The following is a 16,648-nucleotide window of genomic DNA, read 5'->3' on the forward strand; positions in this document are numbered from 1 at the left end:
CCCCCCCTGGAAACATCTGGGAAGAGAGGAGCTGAGGGGGGAGAGCGCCCTGTTATGCGTGTTCCCTCGGCCGAGTGTCAGGCCTTGCTACCCACAATGCCATGCGGCCCTGGCCGCTCCGTCATGGAGGCAGCAGCGGGGGCCCCTGAAGCAGCCGCGTCTGCCGCAGCTGGGCGGCCAGGAGCCTCGGCGGTAGCGCCCCGAAACGCTCCCTCTCGCTGCTGCTGGGCGGCTTGAGCCGTCCCGCCTCGCTGGGGGCCCCGTCCAGCATGAGCGGCGACGGCGGCAGCAGCAGCGGCGGCGGCTCCTCCTCTTCGTCCGCTCCTGGCCGCTTCGCCGACTACTTCGTGATCTGCGGGCTGGACACGGAGACGGGTCTGGAGCCGGACGAGCTCTCGGGTGAGTCAGACGGCAGCCCCGCCAGCCTCCCTCCGAGAGCCCGAGGGCTGCTCTGCCGCCCGGCGTCGACGTGCTCTGCCCTCCAGGGAGGGAGGCGGCGGAGGGGAGAGGAAATCAGCCCAGCCGGGGCATCATCATCATCATCATCATCATTTTATTTAGGCCGGGGAGGGGGGGGCGCTTTTGACAGCGGCTTTACTTCAGCCCCTGCCTGGCGCGGGTGAGGGGCGACCCAGTTCGGGGCTGAGGGGTTGCCGTCGGTCCCCTTGGAGAAGCGGCTTCTTTCGCGTCTGCTGAGGCGAGAGGGGCTTCATGGATGTCGTCTCCCCTCCTTGCCAGCTCAGGAGGAGCTGCTGTGCCTGGGCTGCTTGGCAGCGGCGGCGGCGGCGGCGGCGGGTGGAAGCAGCCACTGCTTTGTTTTGGCAGCAACAGGACCCTCATTCTCTCCCCTCCTCCTCCTCCTCTTCTCTCTGCTCCCAGAGCACTTGGCCTTCATAATAAGGAGATGTTACATCTTGCTGTCGCTGTGGGATGCAAAAGCAGTTTTAAGGGTCATGTGGCAGCGGTTGCCACAGCAGTGGCATTAATTTCACTGCGGGGAGGTGAAATCTAGTGCACTTTATTTTTGTGTGTGTTTACACTGTTGTTCCTTTAGCCTCTTCCTGAAATGCTGCCCTGACTTCAGATTAACATCCTTCTGCCCAATTATTCCTGACAGTGGAAACTGGTACTATATTTATTTTTGTAATCCTACAAAATAAATAATCATTTAAAATATGTGGTAGGATGCAAAGGGCTGCTCATGGAGATGGAAGAAGAGGAAAAAGAAGACACTCGGCCACAAGATGAAACCACTGGTAGCAGCAATTTAGGAACCATATTTGCAGAAGTATAAGGAATGGTTGCGAGTCTAGAACTCTTGCCTTTCATAGTCTTTTGGCACAACTTAATAATTTCCCCCTTCAAAACCTATATAACTGGTAGTTGTTGTTTAGTCATTTAGTTGTGTCCAACTCTTCGTGACCCCATGGACCAGAGCACGCCAGGCGCTCCTGTCTTCCACTGCCTCCCGCAGTTTGGTTAAACTCATGCTGGTAGCTTTGAGAACACTGTCCAACCATCTCGTCCTCTGTCATCCCCTTCTCCTTGTGCCCTCCATCTTTCCCAACATCAGGGTCTTTTCCAGGGAGAGTTCTCTCCTCATGAGGTGGCCAAAGTATTGGAGCCTCAGCTTCAGGATCTGTCCTTCCAGTGAGCACGCAGGGCTGATTTCCTTAAGAATGGATAGGTTTCATCTTCTTGCAGTTCATGGGACTCTTGAGAGTCCCATAACTGCTAATACTTCATGCATATAAGGGATGTGGGTGGCTCTGTGGTCTAAATCACTGAGCCTCTTGGGTTTGCTGATCGGAAGGTTGGCAATTCGAATCTGTGTGACGGCGTGAGCTCCTGTTGCTCTGTTCCAGCTTCTGCCAACGTAGCAGTTCGAAAGCCTGCCAGTGCAAGTAGATAAATAGGTACCATTGCGGCAGGCTGGTAAACAGCATTTAAGTGTGCTTTGGCTTCCATCATGGTATCTTGTTGTGCCAAAAGCGGTTTAGTCATTCTGGCCACATGACCCGGTTCCCTTGGCCTGAAGCAAGATGAGTGCCGCACCCCATAGTTGCCTTTGACTGGACTTAACCGTCCAGGGGTCCCTTACCTTTAGGGAAAGGGAAAGGTACCCCTGCCCGTACGGGCCAGTCGTGTCCGACTCTAGGGTTGTGCGCCCATCTCACTTAAGAGGCCGGGGGCCAGCGCTGTCCGGAGACACTTCCAGGTCACGTGGCCAGCGTGACGAAGCTGCTCTGGCGAGCCGGCACCAGCGCAGCACACGGAAACGCCGTTTACCTTCCCGCTATAAAGCAGTACCTATTTATCTACTTGCACTTAGGGGTGCTTTCGAACTGCTAGGTGGGCAGGAGCTGGGACCGAAGACGGGAGCTCACCCCGCCACGGGGATTCGAACCGCTGACCATGCGATCGGCAAGCCCTAGGCGCTGAGGTTTTGCCCACAGCGCCACCCGCGTCCCTTTCCCTTACCTTTACATACATATAAATAATTATGTGGCTCTAGTCCATGAATGTTTATGACACAGTAACAGTGTAACCCGCACTATGCATGCTTTTGTGGAGCAAAAGGTAGTATGCATAGAATTGCAGCCATTAATTTTTAAGGAACCCCAAGATTATTCGTTCAATACATAGAATGATTGTTTGCTGGTTGTATCTTGTGTTGGTTTTTGCCTGTGCCCATGTCTATGCATTTCTTAATCTTGTAAACATAAATAGTTTACATTTTATGTTTTGTTGCTTACTCTTACCAGATCAGTTCTAGATTCAGGTAGGTAGCCGTGTTGGTCTGACGCAGTCGAAATATATTAAAAAAATTAAAAAAATTGTCCAGTAACACCTTAAAGACCAACTAAGTTTGTTCTTGGTATCAGCTTGTATATGCACACTTCTTCAGATACACTGAAACAGAAGTCACCAGACCCTTAGCACTATATATAAGGGTCTGGTGACTTCAGTTTCAGTGTATCTGAAGAAGTGTGCATGTACATGAAAGCTTATACCAAGAACAAACTTAGTTGGTCTCTAAGGTGCTACTGGACAATTTCTTAATTTGTTTTAATATATTTTACCAGATCAGTGTTAACTTTTTCTGTTTTGGCACTGGTAGTAGATTGGTACATATAAACTCCTGTACAGATCTTAGCATCTACTTTAATAAGGTATGTGTAATTTCTTGGAGGATTAAACTAACTACATAATTTTGTCTGTAAAATAAATGGTTGAAATTGAAGAATATTTGCATGATTGGGAGTTCTGTTTATGTTTACTTCCTTGTTGTTTTTCCATATTGCCTCATAGACTTTGAGGCATAGATTTCATATAAAATGGTGAAGTATTTTGTACTAAGCTTTCCATATAGTGTGCTCCTTAGTGTGAGCAAAGCTATGGAAATACCAATCTCTGGATTATCTGGAATAAAGTCTGGTGTGATCTTGTGTTAAGTGATATATAACATTCCAGTCTAGCATGCAGACTTATATGTCAGGAGAGTCCATGTATCCCCATATCCAATTTTTCCTTGTTATCCTGATCTGTTTCCCCAAAACTCCTAAAATTATGGAACTTGCATAGTTTATTTCCTTCCATAGGCTGCAATGGGCAGGTGTGGCTTGCAAAATGATAAACTATTTGTCTTATGCACTATGAGACAGTAGGGCTCTGAAGAAGTTGGTGACTCCACCACAGAGTTCCCCACAGGTTAGATTGCTTTGCCCATGTTATTTTGTTAGGAATCCCAAAGTAAAAAGTTGTATTATATTATGTACCTCTTCTTTATTTATCTAAATGGTACATGTAAGATGCTAGAAGTTTCACAATATCTCATTTAACAGCTTAACAACTCTGAGTGGGAGCTCATATTATTTTTACCCTGCTACTTATTAATTCTATTATTATTTACTTTGGAACAGATTGAGAAATAGTGACTTACCCAAAACTATCCAGGAAGCCCATGACTGAGCTTGGATTAGAATGAACTCAGGTCATCACTCGACTCACCAAACCATGAGTCCGTTCACATATGAGGTGTCCCCCATGCAATTCCTTTAGAAGCAGGTCTACCCAGAGGGTTATGGAACCTGAAGCAGGCGTGATGCTTGGGGCCCTGCTGCTACCCTTTAAAAGGGCTTATGAACCTGTGTACAACATTGGCTGGAGCACATCAGCTGCTCCTTACCTTGGGAACAAGCAGACTTTCTGCACTTGTTCCTGTGGCATGTACAGCTGGGCACTGACTTTGAGACACATTTGTAAGGCAAAATGACATTAATAGTTGACAAGTGAAAAATTAATAGTTGACAAGTGAAAAATTTATTATATTTACATTACAAAGTTAAGACCCAAAAGACAAAATGAGAAGTACAAAGTCAGGGATAATTTCTGCCTTTAAATGCATACAAGGGGAGTGGAAGCCTCTTGGAGGAAAGGAATGAATAGAGACCCCTGCTGTGTAAAACGAGTCAGGGTGGAATAAAGCATTGTTATTTTTTAGAAGACAAAGAATTAAGTCAGATGACAAAAGTGATGTGGTCTGGTGAAGCCACTATATACTTACTCTTAGAAAAATTTCTAAGAGTAAGTTTAGGATGAACTTCAAGTCCACATAAATTAAGTGAGGTTGTTTCCATCTTGCTTTATGCTTTTTGCAAACTATAATTGTGATGTGTGTTGTGTATTAAAGCAGTTTCAACAGTTTTCATACCTTGGTCCTTAGATTTAAAATTGACACAGCTCCTAGTGCAATTCCTCTGAGAACTACAATTTGAATTTAGCAGACTTTTAAAATTTTGGTGTTTCCTGAAATATATATTTACTGGAGTAAAAAGGGATATTGTGTAGATTTTCCTCTGCTGAATGCATTTTTAGCTATAAAGGCATCTTTGTTCTGCTGAAACAATTTGTCTAATAAGTGGCAATTGTTCAAATAAAGCACTGGTATTACAGTGTGGAGAGGCGGAGGGAAGGAAAATAGGCTTCCTAAATAAAAGCTATTCTTAAAAACACTAACAGTAATTTGCTGCACGCTGCAATTTTCCTCAGAGTTAAGATTGCCTTGAGCACAATCTCTCTGGATGGTATTCAACTACTTTTACTCAGAGTAGATCCATTAATTTAGTGAATATGACTAAGTTAAATCCATTAATTTTAATGGATCTTCTCTGAGTGAAACTTTTTTTAACACTACCCATAGTTCACTGGGAAACTGACAGTTGTTGCTGGAACACTTAGCAAAGCTATAGACAAATTTATTCTAGGAAATAATTGTTGTGCTGCCTTCTAGGGTTTATTCAAGAATATAACTTACAAATGGTAGTTGTATATAATAACAGTTTTCATATATGTGATTTTATTATTATAAACTTTAAAGTGATATTAGTTACAGTAAAGCAATGGTGCATAACTTGTGAGCTCTGGCCCAATTTCAGACAACCTCTGTAAGTGTTCAGTTGAGACCTTCTGCAAGAGTGAACTGTCATTCATGGGAGGAGAATTTGTAATAAGGGAGAACACAGAGAACTTTTATGGGAGAGAGCATTCAAAGCCAAAATATTCCCCTCCCTATACCCACTTGTGAGGAGCTAAATGGATGGTGATGGGAGAGAAGGGGCTTGTGTCCTGCCTCCCACTGTGCTAACTCACTTGCAGCTATTTGGTGGCCTCTTTCTTGCTGCCTTGGGCTGTAGGGGAAGAGAAGTCAGGTTTAGGTATGGACAAAGGCCAGCAGAGTAGGTCAATACCAGTGGGTGTGAGGCAGAAAGAAGGGTGGAGGAGGCAGTCACTACTCAGTCACCTGCTCCTGTTGGCACAGATTGGCCTCTTGTCACTCCACCCTGAGCAGTGTTCGAAACTCCCATTGTTCTAGGGGCATTTTGCAACAGGGAATTTCATTAGCGCACACAGTTTTTGAGCTCTGGGCACAGTACTGTGCCTAAGATTTCAGATCAAAACTGCAGAGTGGAAGGAAAGGAGGACCTTTTTCTTTCTCCCTACTTACAGCTACTCTCTGAAGACTGGAGAAGAGACCCTCTTAAGAATATTAGTGGGGTGGGCAGGGGAAGGACTAGACCATGTGAAAAATGAACATAATATTTTAGCTGCAGTTCATTCATTTTCAGCTTTGTGTTCTTGTTATTAAAAAAATGTGCCTAGAAAATTTAAAAAAATGCTTGTTATTAAAAAAATGTGTTGTTGCGCCCATAACCTAGGTTTAAGATGCCATTTAGCTCCTAGCTTTCATATCTCAGTTTCTAACACTGACCCGGAGTGAAGCAGAGACACCATGGATATCTTTTCCAAGTGAAAAGTTATCAGGTGGCCTCTTTCCTCCCTATGCTGCGGACCGAGTGAACCAGCACGTCAGAGGCACCATAGATGCCTTTGCTGGGTCAATCATTTGTTTTCTCTCTACTCTTCCTGAGTGAAATGACACAGCCACAGAAACTATGTGTGCCTTTCCCCACCTCCGCTTGCCAATGATATGGTGTCCTAGTGGGCCTTTACTCCGTGTCTGGGAATGGACTCTACTCATTAAGCAAGTCCTTTTTGTTATTTTTCTTGTTCTGTGCTTGAGCTGTGTCTGCAATTAAAACTCCAGTCTCCTGCCTGGGTAACTCCCTCTCTCAATGCCTTCAGTTTCATATAAACTTAAGAACAGCCTGCTGGATCATGGCAATGTGCCATTCTAGCATCCAGTTCTCACCATGGTCAGCCAAATACTCATGAGAAACCATAACAGGACCTCAGTGTAGCAACATTCTATCACTTGTCAATCTCAGCAACTGATATTTGGAGGCTTATTGCCTCTGACACAGCTTGATGTCTTCTACTCCAATGGCTTCCCATTCCCAACTTCTTTATCAACAATAGTATGTCAGCTTCTTATATACACTTATTTTGGATATAGTCTTAATGGACTCCATGTGATTTACTTCTAAGCAAACATGTATAGCATTGTATTGTTGATTTCCATGGCATTTTAGTATTTTTATTGAACTGTTTTTCCCCCTACCTCCTTTTATTTGCTATTATTTATATTATATTTTAAAGTTTTCTTGTTCTATAAGCCTGAACATTTTTTGGCAAGGCAAGCTAGAAATAATAAAATAAAATTGGATTGTGAGAATAAAAATAAATAAATAAAGAAAGAAAGAAAGAAAGAAAATTATATGCTGCTCATCTGACTGGGTTGCCACAGCTACTCTGGGTGGCTTCCAACAAATTAAAAACTTTAAGCACAGAAAAACATTAAACATTAAAAACATTAAAAAGTTAGAGCATTGGGTAGAGAAAAGCCTGAGCTCCCTTCTTTTTCACTACCCCTGATGGCCTTCAGAATGACTACTTGTTTTCAAGAGCATCTGTTGGGTTTTCAGTAGATACTTGCATGTAATGATGAACAAAAATGCTTAAACATGAATGTTCTATATCTATATCCAAGCTTGACTGTGTGGCCACACCTCACCAACTTCTCCACACAAAACCTTCCAGGATTGCCAGTGTGAATTTTGGGGCGGGAGAAGCATAGCTGCAGACTTCAGTGAGCTAACTCCTGTTTTATGTGGTGTATGTGAGAAGACCACTAATGGGAGCAGTTATTTCCAAAGGCCAGTTAGCTGCAGTACATCTGCACTAAATTAAACAGATCCTAGTTCTTTCCCAAATTATGTAACGTTGAAATAGAGTTCTTAGTGACTAAACTTATTCATTGACTGGTATTAAAATTGATGGAGAAGCCATTATGTTATGTGAAATGGCTTTTATTTCATAAATTCTGCAGCGATAGGGCAAGAATTTGAGGTTAAGGTTTGCAGTGGCACTTGTGAAATCCTCTCTACATGTTGCTGCCCTATATCACCCAGTTTTCTTTCTCCCCCCGAAGAAGCTTATGCTGCTTGCCATGTTGCAGAATACCAAAGAGCTCTTTTGTTTCTTTGGGAGCTGAGCAGACGTGCTGTGGTAGCTGATATTGCAGTGAAGAATGGAGTAGCTGATGTAAGTAAGAGCAGCTGTGAAGCTTCTTTGGAGTCTGCAGGCTGATATGATAGGCTGCTTTATGGCTGATGTTGTGATGCCATGTTTTTGTATTTGGCTGTATATTTACAACCCTGAGTAGGAGAGCATAATTTATAAAACCTGAGTAAACAAGTCACTCCTTTGTTTCTCTAAGTAGCCTTTAAAAGTCTGTCTGTTAGCTTTACAATGTGTGTCTGCAAAACTCAAAATTGACAGCAATAATTGACTCCGCTCAATATTGAGGCAAATATTTAGATCATAGTTAACTTCAGAAATGTCTCAAGGTGTTTAAATATTATGTTATCCAATTCCACAAATGAACAATTAACTTTTAAAACTTCAGCTGTATGCATAATATTAAACTTTACTTGGTTACATCTTGTGTTACTAGCTAAATAGTAACTCATTTTGTATTTAAATATTGTGAACCCCCCTGTGAGCTTCAGCTCAAGGGTGGTATACAAATTTAATAACAAACAAACAAACAAACAACTGTTTCCCCTGACCACTCATCAGATTTGAAAGTCTATGAAAATGTTGTTTTTTATGTTAGTACCTTAGGATACTCAATCTTGCCTGCAAGAGTTTTTATGGAAAAAATAATTCATATAATGCAACATTGTCAGGAATATTAATCTAACTGTACATGGCAAATTGATTATTCTGCTCAGATTTGAGGCTGTCAGACAGACAGTAGCGACTGGCAGGGCAGTGTGGGTGGGGTCATGTTGCTGTCCTATCTTCTCAATGCCATATGTTGATGTCAGTTACCAAGAGAGGGAGAAACAAGGAAGTGGGGAACTCAATGTGGGTGCAATGGCAGGAGCATCAGATTGTTCTACCACTGTGCCCATGCTGCATTCCTCACTGCCTTGTGTCTCCCCTTCTTGCTAACTGTCAGTGACATAGGAAAAAAACAGGTCAGCAACACTGTTTTCCCCCACGAGCCACTACTACAGGTAGATAGTGTTATTTCCTCTTCTTTTTAAAACTGTTGTGCTTTGTTCCACAAATAGGTAAAGGTAAAGGGACCCTTGACTGTTAAAGTCCAGTTTCGGACGACTCTGGGGTTGCAGCGCTCATCTCGCTTTACTGGCTGAAGGGGCTGGCGTTTGTCTACAGACAGCTTCTGGGTCATGTGGCCAGCATGACTAAGTCGCTTCTGGCGAACCAGAGCAGCGCACGGAAACGCCATTTACCTTCCCGCCAGAGTGGTACCTATTTATCTAATTGCACTTTGACCTGCTTTCAAACTGCTAGGTTAGCAGGAGCAGGGACTGAACAATGGGAGCTCACCCCGTCGCGGGGATTCGAACCTCCAACCTTCTGATCGGCAAGCCCTAGGCTCTGTGATTTAGACCACAGGGCCACCCGCGTCCCATGTTCCACAAATAGGCCACAGTTATTTGCAAAGTTGTCATTTAGGGTAGGTGCTTCCTTTCCAAGATATATTGCTTGCATTATTTTGGGCTTTACATTGAAATATTTTAAATAAATTAGATAGGATATTGGCCTAAAAACATGAATTGTATTAGTCTCCCTACGTTTGCTGATCCTTGAAGTAATTTAGTTCTTTATTATTATTATTATTATTCATGAACCTAATCAAATTGCCAAAAGTTATTGCTTTATCCTCAGGCATAAATCATAAAATGGGAGAAACTTCCCAACAGAGTCCAGATTATGGGGTATATTTAACTGCCCTGTGCTGCATTAGGAAATTGAATGTTGCTAGAATTCAGCATCTTACCAGCTAATAAGAGATGAAAGCTAAAATGGGGTACTAGCACTATTAAACATTTTAACAGTATACAAACCCTCTAGACTGCATGCACAAGTCATGGGAAGGGGAAGGACTGAGAATACTGAGGATGCAATAGAAAAAGTTTCAGGAGGGAAGTGCAGAAAAGATGATGAGGCTATGGTGGTCATGACAAACAAAACCCCACAATGGAAGATATAGGAGTTTGGTGGGGTTTTTTACACATTCAGAAGTGGGTAGATGCTTGATTGCAGTTAGTGAAAAGTAGATAAGTCAAACTCATGGAATAAATTAGTCACAATTTGATGCACAGGTATGATAGGTATGTGGAACCTGTGGCCCTCCAGACTCCAGCTCTTATTCTTATTCTTGTTGTTGTTGTAATAATTACTGGAATATCCCACCTTTCCTCCAAAGAACTCAATGTGGCATACACGGTTCTCCCTTTCTCTATTTTATCCATATAACAGCATTGTGAGTTAGGTTAGTCCTTGGCCAATTGCCATGAATAGTCTTATCCAGATATTCAGTTGAATGTTTGAGGTTACATACTATGTAGGGAGTGTGGGTTGCTGTCCCTGCTCATTTCCTTCTGCACTTTTGCACATTTAGTGTGCAGGACTGGTGGCCTAAGTGGGGCTTCACTGCTGACCTAGCTTCCCAGCACTGCACATTGTTGCCAGTTACCAAGAGGGAAACTGCCACTGCACCTGTGCCTGTACCAAGCTGCCTGCTGCCTTATCCCTCCCCTTCCCTGTAACCAACAGAAATGTGCAGCATTGGGAAACCAGGTCAGCAATGTACCCCTATCTGTGGTGCCACTCCATTCACTACTGAATTCTGCATGTGATTGAGCACTTAGAATCCCCCTACTGTAAATGCATGAAGGCTGGGTGCAGAGGCACTCAAGGCATACATAGGGACATTAGGAGCAGCATGGTCCACACACCCTTTAGGAGCTGGGGCTCTCATGCACTTGACTGAATATCTGAATAGGGTTATTTGAGGCTAATAAAGTTAAATGCAGACTAATGCTGTGTTAAATTTTGAAAAACTCTCTTGGGTGTTTTCCTCCAACTTGTAAGACTCATGAATGTCATCATAGATGGGTGGCAGTAGTAAGTTATTTTTAGGTGTACTTCACCCTCCCCTCTAGCGTCAGACAACCTCCCAGTTTTCTCCACCTTCCCACCCTACACTCTTGTCTTCTGCGCGCAGTTACCCCCAGCTCTGCCCAGCAGTGAAGAGTCCTCAAGATGGTATCAGATGTCCAGAACATCTAGTTTGATACCTTGTTCAGGATAACCACATTCTACAGGAACCAAAGAAGCTGTCATTAGTAGCAGAGCAAGGTACAAGCATAAAGAAGTAGAGCAGGGCTTCCTGTTATTTCTCTCTTGGCTGCCTGCCTAAAACTTGCTGCTAATGACAAGGTCACTAACAAATTAGCTTGTCTTGTTAATTGGTATAATCTCATTCAGTAATGGGGTTAAGAAGTAATTGGTCACTCTTGAAACTTTTTGTGTGTGGGAGAGAAGAATGTTTTTGATAGGCAGAAATTGCATAAATATTGCTGATCAGGTTTCTAGTATTTATAGTGTGTGTTGGGAAACCCAAGCTTGGCTTTTTAGTTCAATGTTGCTTCCAGTTTGATTTTGAAAACAAGACTTAATCAGCTGTATACTGAAAGACTAACTTGGATCAATAATTGTCTGCTTTACGGATAGCTTAATACAGAAACAATTAGATGACAGAAGGTTGGATGATACATTTCTTTTTAACGTAGATTGAATTTATTGGGAGTCAGTGAATAGATAAAGATCATGCTTATTTAAGGTCATTGTTGTGTGAGCTAGCAACTTTTATTGCATCTTCATGTGTTATATTTTCATGCAGTTATATTTTCGTAAAAATGTGCTGTAAGTGCATTAGTGAGCAAAAGGGGAACTGATACATTTCCTCTCAAATCGTCCTTCAGGCATTGTTCTAACTAGCTGGGCTTGAGACTTTTTTTGCAAATCCAAATCTTACACAAGTTAGGTGTAAGAGTAAGTTTACCATGGCCAAACAGATGTTTTGGCTCTCTGAATGCTTCTGTCACTTTAATTATCTGCCCTTTTTATTTTATTTATTTGAAGTAGATTGCTATTATGGTGTAAGTTTAACATTGGATATTAAACAATGTACTAATAAAACTCAATTCTCTGGGTGTGTGTCTAAATGTAGTTAAGACAGCAGTATCTATATGTATTGACAGCCTTAGGGGAGCCCTAAACTTTACAGACCTACAAAAAAGATAGGTGAGTATGATTTCCATGGGTTCCTTACAAAGTACAGTGGTACCTTGGGTTAAGAACTTAATTCGTTCCGGAGGTCCATTCTTAGCCTGAAGCACCACTTTAGCTATTGGGGCCTCCCGCTGCTGCCGTGCCGCCAGAGCACGATTTCTGTTCTCATCCTGAAGCATAGTTCTTAACCCGAGGTACCATTTCTGGGTTAGCGGAGTCTGTAACCTGTAGCGTATGTAACCCGAGGTACCACTGTAAATAATTTGGCTGGTCTGCTGAGTCCAAACTTCCCTTAATAGTCCTCGCAGCACCTGCTGCCACCAGATGCTTACCATGGGGTGTCAGCTACGTGCTGCTGTTCTTGATTGTGGATATCACACAATATTGATTCCCCCCTACACAATGATACTGTTGTTGTCTAGTAAAAACAGGGTTACCAGGAAAAATATACAAAGTTGCCACCACACACACACACACACACACACACACACACACACACACGTTCTTTCTCTGGCATTTCACATATACAGTGGTGCCTCGCAAGACAAAAAGAATTCGTTCCGCGAGTCTTTTCGTCTTGCGATGTTTTTCGTCTTGCGAAGCACGGTCCGTCGCAACTGCGCCTCTTCAAGCGGCTTTTTAAAAAAAGCGCAAGACGTTTTCATCTTGCAAAGCAAGCCCATAGGGAAATTCGTCTAGCGAAGCAATGCAAAAACGGAAAACTCTTTCGTCTAGCGAGTTTTTCGTCTTGCGAGGCATTCGTCTTGCGGGGCACCACTGTACATAGCCACACATACACCTCTTTCTCACAGCATCTTACAGTGCTCTGGAGATAATTTTGAGGCTGCAAAGGGGGCTGAAGGAGATTTGAGAGGAAGTTCCGTTACACACATGGAAGTCCATTGTGACAGTGGAGCTGCAGTGCTGGATGCAACCTGTAGAGCCCCTTTATTGGGTGAAGCAAGTGCCCACTACTAGCACTCATGGCTGGCAGGCAACAAACAAGCAAATAAGATTCCTGTCACTTCTCCCCTCCTTAAAAAAGAATCATTCAAAACCAAGTTAGCTCAGTGCAATAGGGTAGGCTCTTCTAGGAACTGCTCTGCATTATTCTGTTATTCCTCTCACCCCCGATAGTTGGCATTGGTAACATTGGATCGATCCATCAACTTCTGATGGATCATTTAGAAGGATTGGGTACGGCAACACTTTTGCTGTGCGTGTGTGCCAGTATCCATACTCAGCAGCGTTACATCTCAACGCAGCTCCTTCCTTGGAAGTGTCTTTGGGGTTGAAGGTACAGATTCAGTGAAGTATAGAAGTTTACTTGATAGGCATAAAACCATAATGATACATAAAGACATTCACCACTGCTGTGGTCAAGGCATGCTTAGAGTCCAACAAGAGTCCAAGACACTCTCTCTGCTCTTCTCACCGCAACACGCAAGCAAGAGACTCACAACAAGATACACAGAACTCTTGTTGTCAGTACTTCTTGTAACACTGTGCATGGCTAAAGAACAGTTCCCACAGAAAACATCCTTGCATAGACAAAACAATCTCAGCCTTCTGCTGTTTCTTGAAACTTTTTCTCTGTTCTCTGTTTCTGGAACAAATTATTCTCTCTCACACAGAGATAATATCCAACAGGTAAGCCCAGCATTATTCCTATATGTGAGCTACCTGGTGTGCCTAGTTGAGGCTGCAAGATGGAATGTAACACATTTGTATTTCATCCTTCTTTCGGGAATCTTTGTGGTGTATAGGGGGTTACACATTTCATCTCTAAACCTTTTACTTTTCCAAACATTTTATAAAATAGACTTCACTGTGCATGTTCTGTATTGTCATGAATCTCAAGTCCAATGTTGACAACATTTTTTGTAGAATGAGTATGTCCTAAAGAGTAAACACTAAAGTATAATCTGGAATCATTTTCCATTGATGAGTAGAACACAGTGAAATCAGCTTCTTTTGCCATTTAATTACTGTGTATTTGAGAATAAATGAAGTATTGAAATGGCTTTCCCCATCTCATTTTGCAGGTGGTGATGAAAGCTTTGTGTTTATTTGAATCATGTTAATTCATGTAATTTTGGTTTATTGTTATAGCAGCTGTCACCATCTACATGCTCATTTTCCTATTCATTTGATGAAGGTTTATTTTTGGAGTAAAAAAACCCCTTCTTTATTTAGAAAGCATTTATATCTGTATGAAGTATAGTGAGAGAAGTACTGCCATTAAAAGCCATTAGATCATTGCTCATAGTCCTTAGGTTTATTAAATACTTTGTAGTAAACTACTTGATTAAGATTCTCAAATGGCATTTGAGGCTGCTATTTTGAATTTGAAATCTTCATTGCACAGCAGTATACCTTTCTGATTATCAGATGCTGGAAGCAACCAATGATTGCTCAAAACAATATAGAAGTTTTGAGCATGGGTGAAGAATCCTTTCCAGACCAAGGGCTGTGTTCTCTTCTGGACAACCTCTTGAGGGCCATGCCAGTGGTAGGCAAGGTCAGATGCAAATGTGGATGAGGCAACAAATGTAAATTGTACCTTTATACAGTAGGCTAGTTTCTACACTCTCTCACCACTCTCTCACCACTCTCTGTCTTTCATCCAAGGAAGCAAGAGGCTTTCAGTTCAAGGAAGCATTCTAGCCAGGTAAAAGTACTTGGACTGTAAAGCAGAGCCAATGAGGGGGATTGCATTGGCAAGAGACGATGTCACCTTGGTAGAGTTCAGAGGCCCGGAGGGGCCTGGAAGTAGAGAATGTAGCTTTAATAGGCTTGTGGTTTGATGTAGCATAGCAATTTTGACCATTTTGTTTGACCTTTAGCACAGTAAAATTCTTGGTGTTCAGAGCATTAGTAGTATACATGCAAGTTATTCATCTTTTGACTTACATTAGTTTTGCATGGAGTGGCAACTTTTAAAAGGAGCCTCATCTTGAATTCTATAATTATTTAATAAATTTAATGAAAGTTGTCTATTTGTCACCTGAATTCAAAGTATAGTTATACCAAAATAATTAACAGCAATATGTTCTTTGAGGTTCTTTTTTGGCAGGGTATTCATATGTCTCCAGTAGAAAGAAGCACAGTTTACTCAATATTAAACTACATTTGCCTAAGGCAGCAATCCTATACATTCTCATGCAGGGGTGGGGTGGGAAGTCCCATTGAACTCAATGGTGCTTTTTCTGAGTACCAATGCGTAGGACTGTGTTGTGAAATCACTGGTAGTCACTCAGTCCTTCAAGTTTGTGGGCAGACACTTTAGCCATTTGGCCTAGGAATAAACCTTATCAACATTCCTGCTGCTTTAAATATCTTTTTTTGTTGTTAGTGTTGCTTTATTGCTTGGAAGCTCTACATAAGCTTCCTAGATCTAGGTAGCCCCAGTCATGGCTGAACTTGGTGAGAACCTAATGGTTAAGCACTCTTGACCCTGTTTCTCTTACTTCTATTGTTCATTATACTTTATATTCTTACGGTCACTTCGAGCCTAGCCTAGCTAAGCCAGGGCAGCCATGATAATAGCTCCACTGCAATTTCTAATGCTAAAATTTATCCGCTTGAGTGCACATCCATGTGAATTAGCCAGGATCCTGATTTGAGAAGAGTGCCTTATCTGTAGAATGGGGAAAGCTCTACCAAGAAGATGACCCCACAAGAAGCTGGCATGTGCCTTTTCTTGTTTGAAATTATACTTTGAGCACAAAACCATCACAGTTCCTCCAAAAACAGTATATCCATATCAACTAACAAATTTCAATTCCTGTTTCTCTTAAAGGAACTATTTGAACCTGTTCCTTTTACTAAATATGAATGTTTATTTCAGTGACTGACCTTGATGTTTCTCATTTGCTGCTCAGAGGTCTGTTGCTATCCAGTTTGAAAAGGGATTTTTAATGTAACGCTTGTTTGATATCCTGAATGCATTTGGAAAATATGGAGATAGACCTGTTGAGTGAAATTATTTTTGAAGGAGATTTATAGTTATAATAAGAGTTAACACTTACTTAATCATAATACAGTGTTCTTTTTATTTGTTATATAGCATTATGCCAGTATATACAGGCCTCTAAAGCCCAAGATGGTGGTAGCCGTTTCATTTCAAGTTCAGCAGAAGGTAAAACAAAAACACAGGGAAAACTGATCAAAACTTTTTCATACAGATATTTCTCTTCTAATATTTCTGTCCCTTGACCATTTTGTGCCTTCTAGCTTTCCCTTCTCAGCTGATTTCTCTAACAGATGATGGATTCTAGGTATAAATACATAACAAAGCTATTAACATTGATCTTGTATGCACTAAATTTTGCTTAACTTTACCATTTGTTACCTATGTGTGCATTTCCTGGATTACTTTTAAAATGGGGTTTGGTTTTGGTGAACAAATAAACATGCTCATGATTAACTTTTGAAATAAATGAAGTAAATGAAATAATTTGGACTGAACCTATTTAAGAAAAGGCACACATAGTTAATTGTATGCAAGATACAACCAATATTATAACCTCATTTTGCTTACTTTCTTGCTAACCACTACTTTCCATTTCCT

The 16,648-nt window shown here is 41.9% G+C and overlaps 1 protein-coding gene across 6 annotated transcripts in view; it reads left to right on the top strand.

Moving 5' to 3' along the window:
- Positions 1–6: 6 nt before the first annotated feature.
- DENND5A (DENN domain containing 5A) overlaps positions 7–16,648 on the top strand; it is a 64,542-nt gene continuing 47,900 nt past the window's right edge. Inside the window, exons 1-2 of one of the 6 annotated variants that reach the window (XM_082192927.1) lie at positions 7–399; positions 16,145–16,216. In XM_082192927.1, the coding sequence (XP_082049053.1) occupies positions 270–399; positions 16,145–16,216 (202 nt within the window). In that variant the 5' untranslated portion in view covers positions 7–269. The remainder of the gene's footprint in view (positions 400–16,144; positions 16,217–16,648) is intronic. The other 5 variants (XM_082192930.1, XM_082192929.1, XM_082192931.1 and 2 more) reach the window with 5 other exon arrangements.

This window comes from Podarcis vaucheri (genome assembly GCF_965113315.1).
Source record: "Podarcis vaucheri genome assembly, chromosome: 1".
Taxonomy (NCBI): Eukaryota; Metazoa; Chordata; class Lepidosauria; order Squamata; family Lacertidae; genus Podarcis; species Podarcis vaucheri.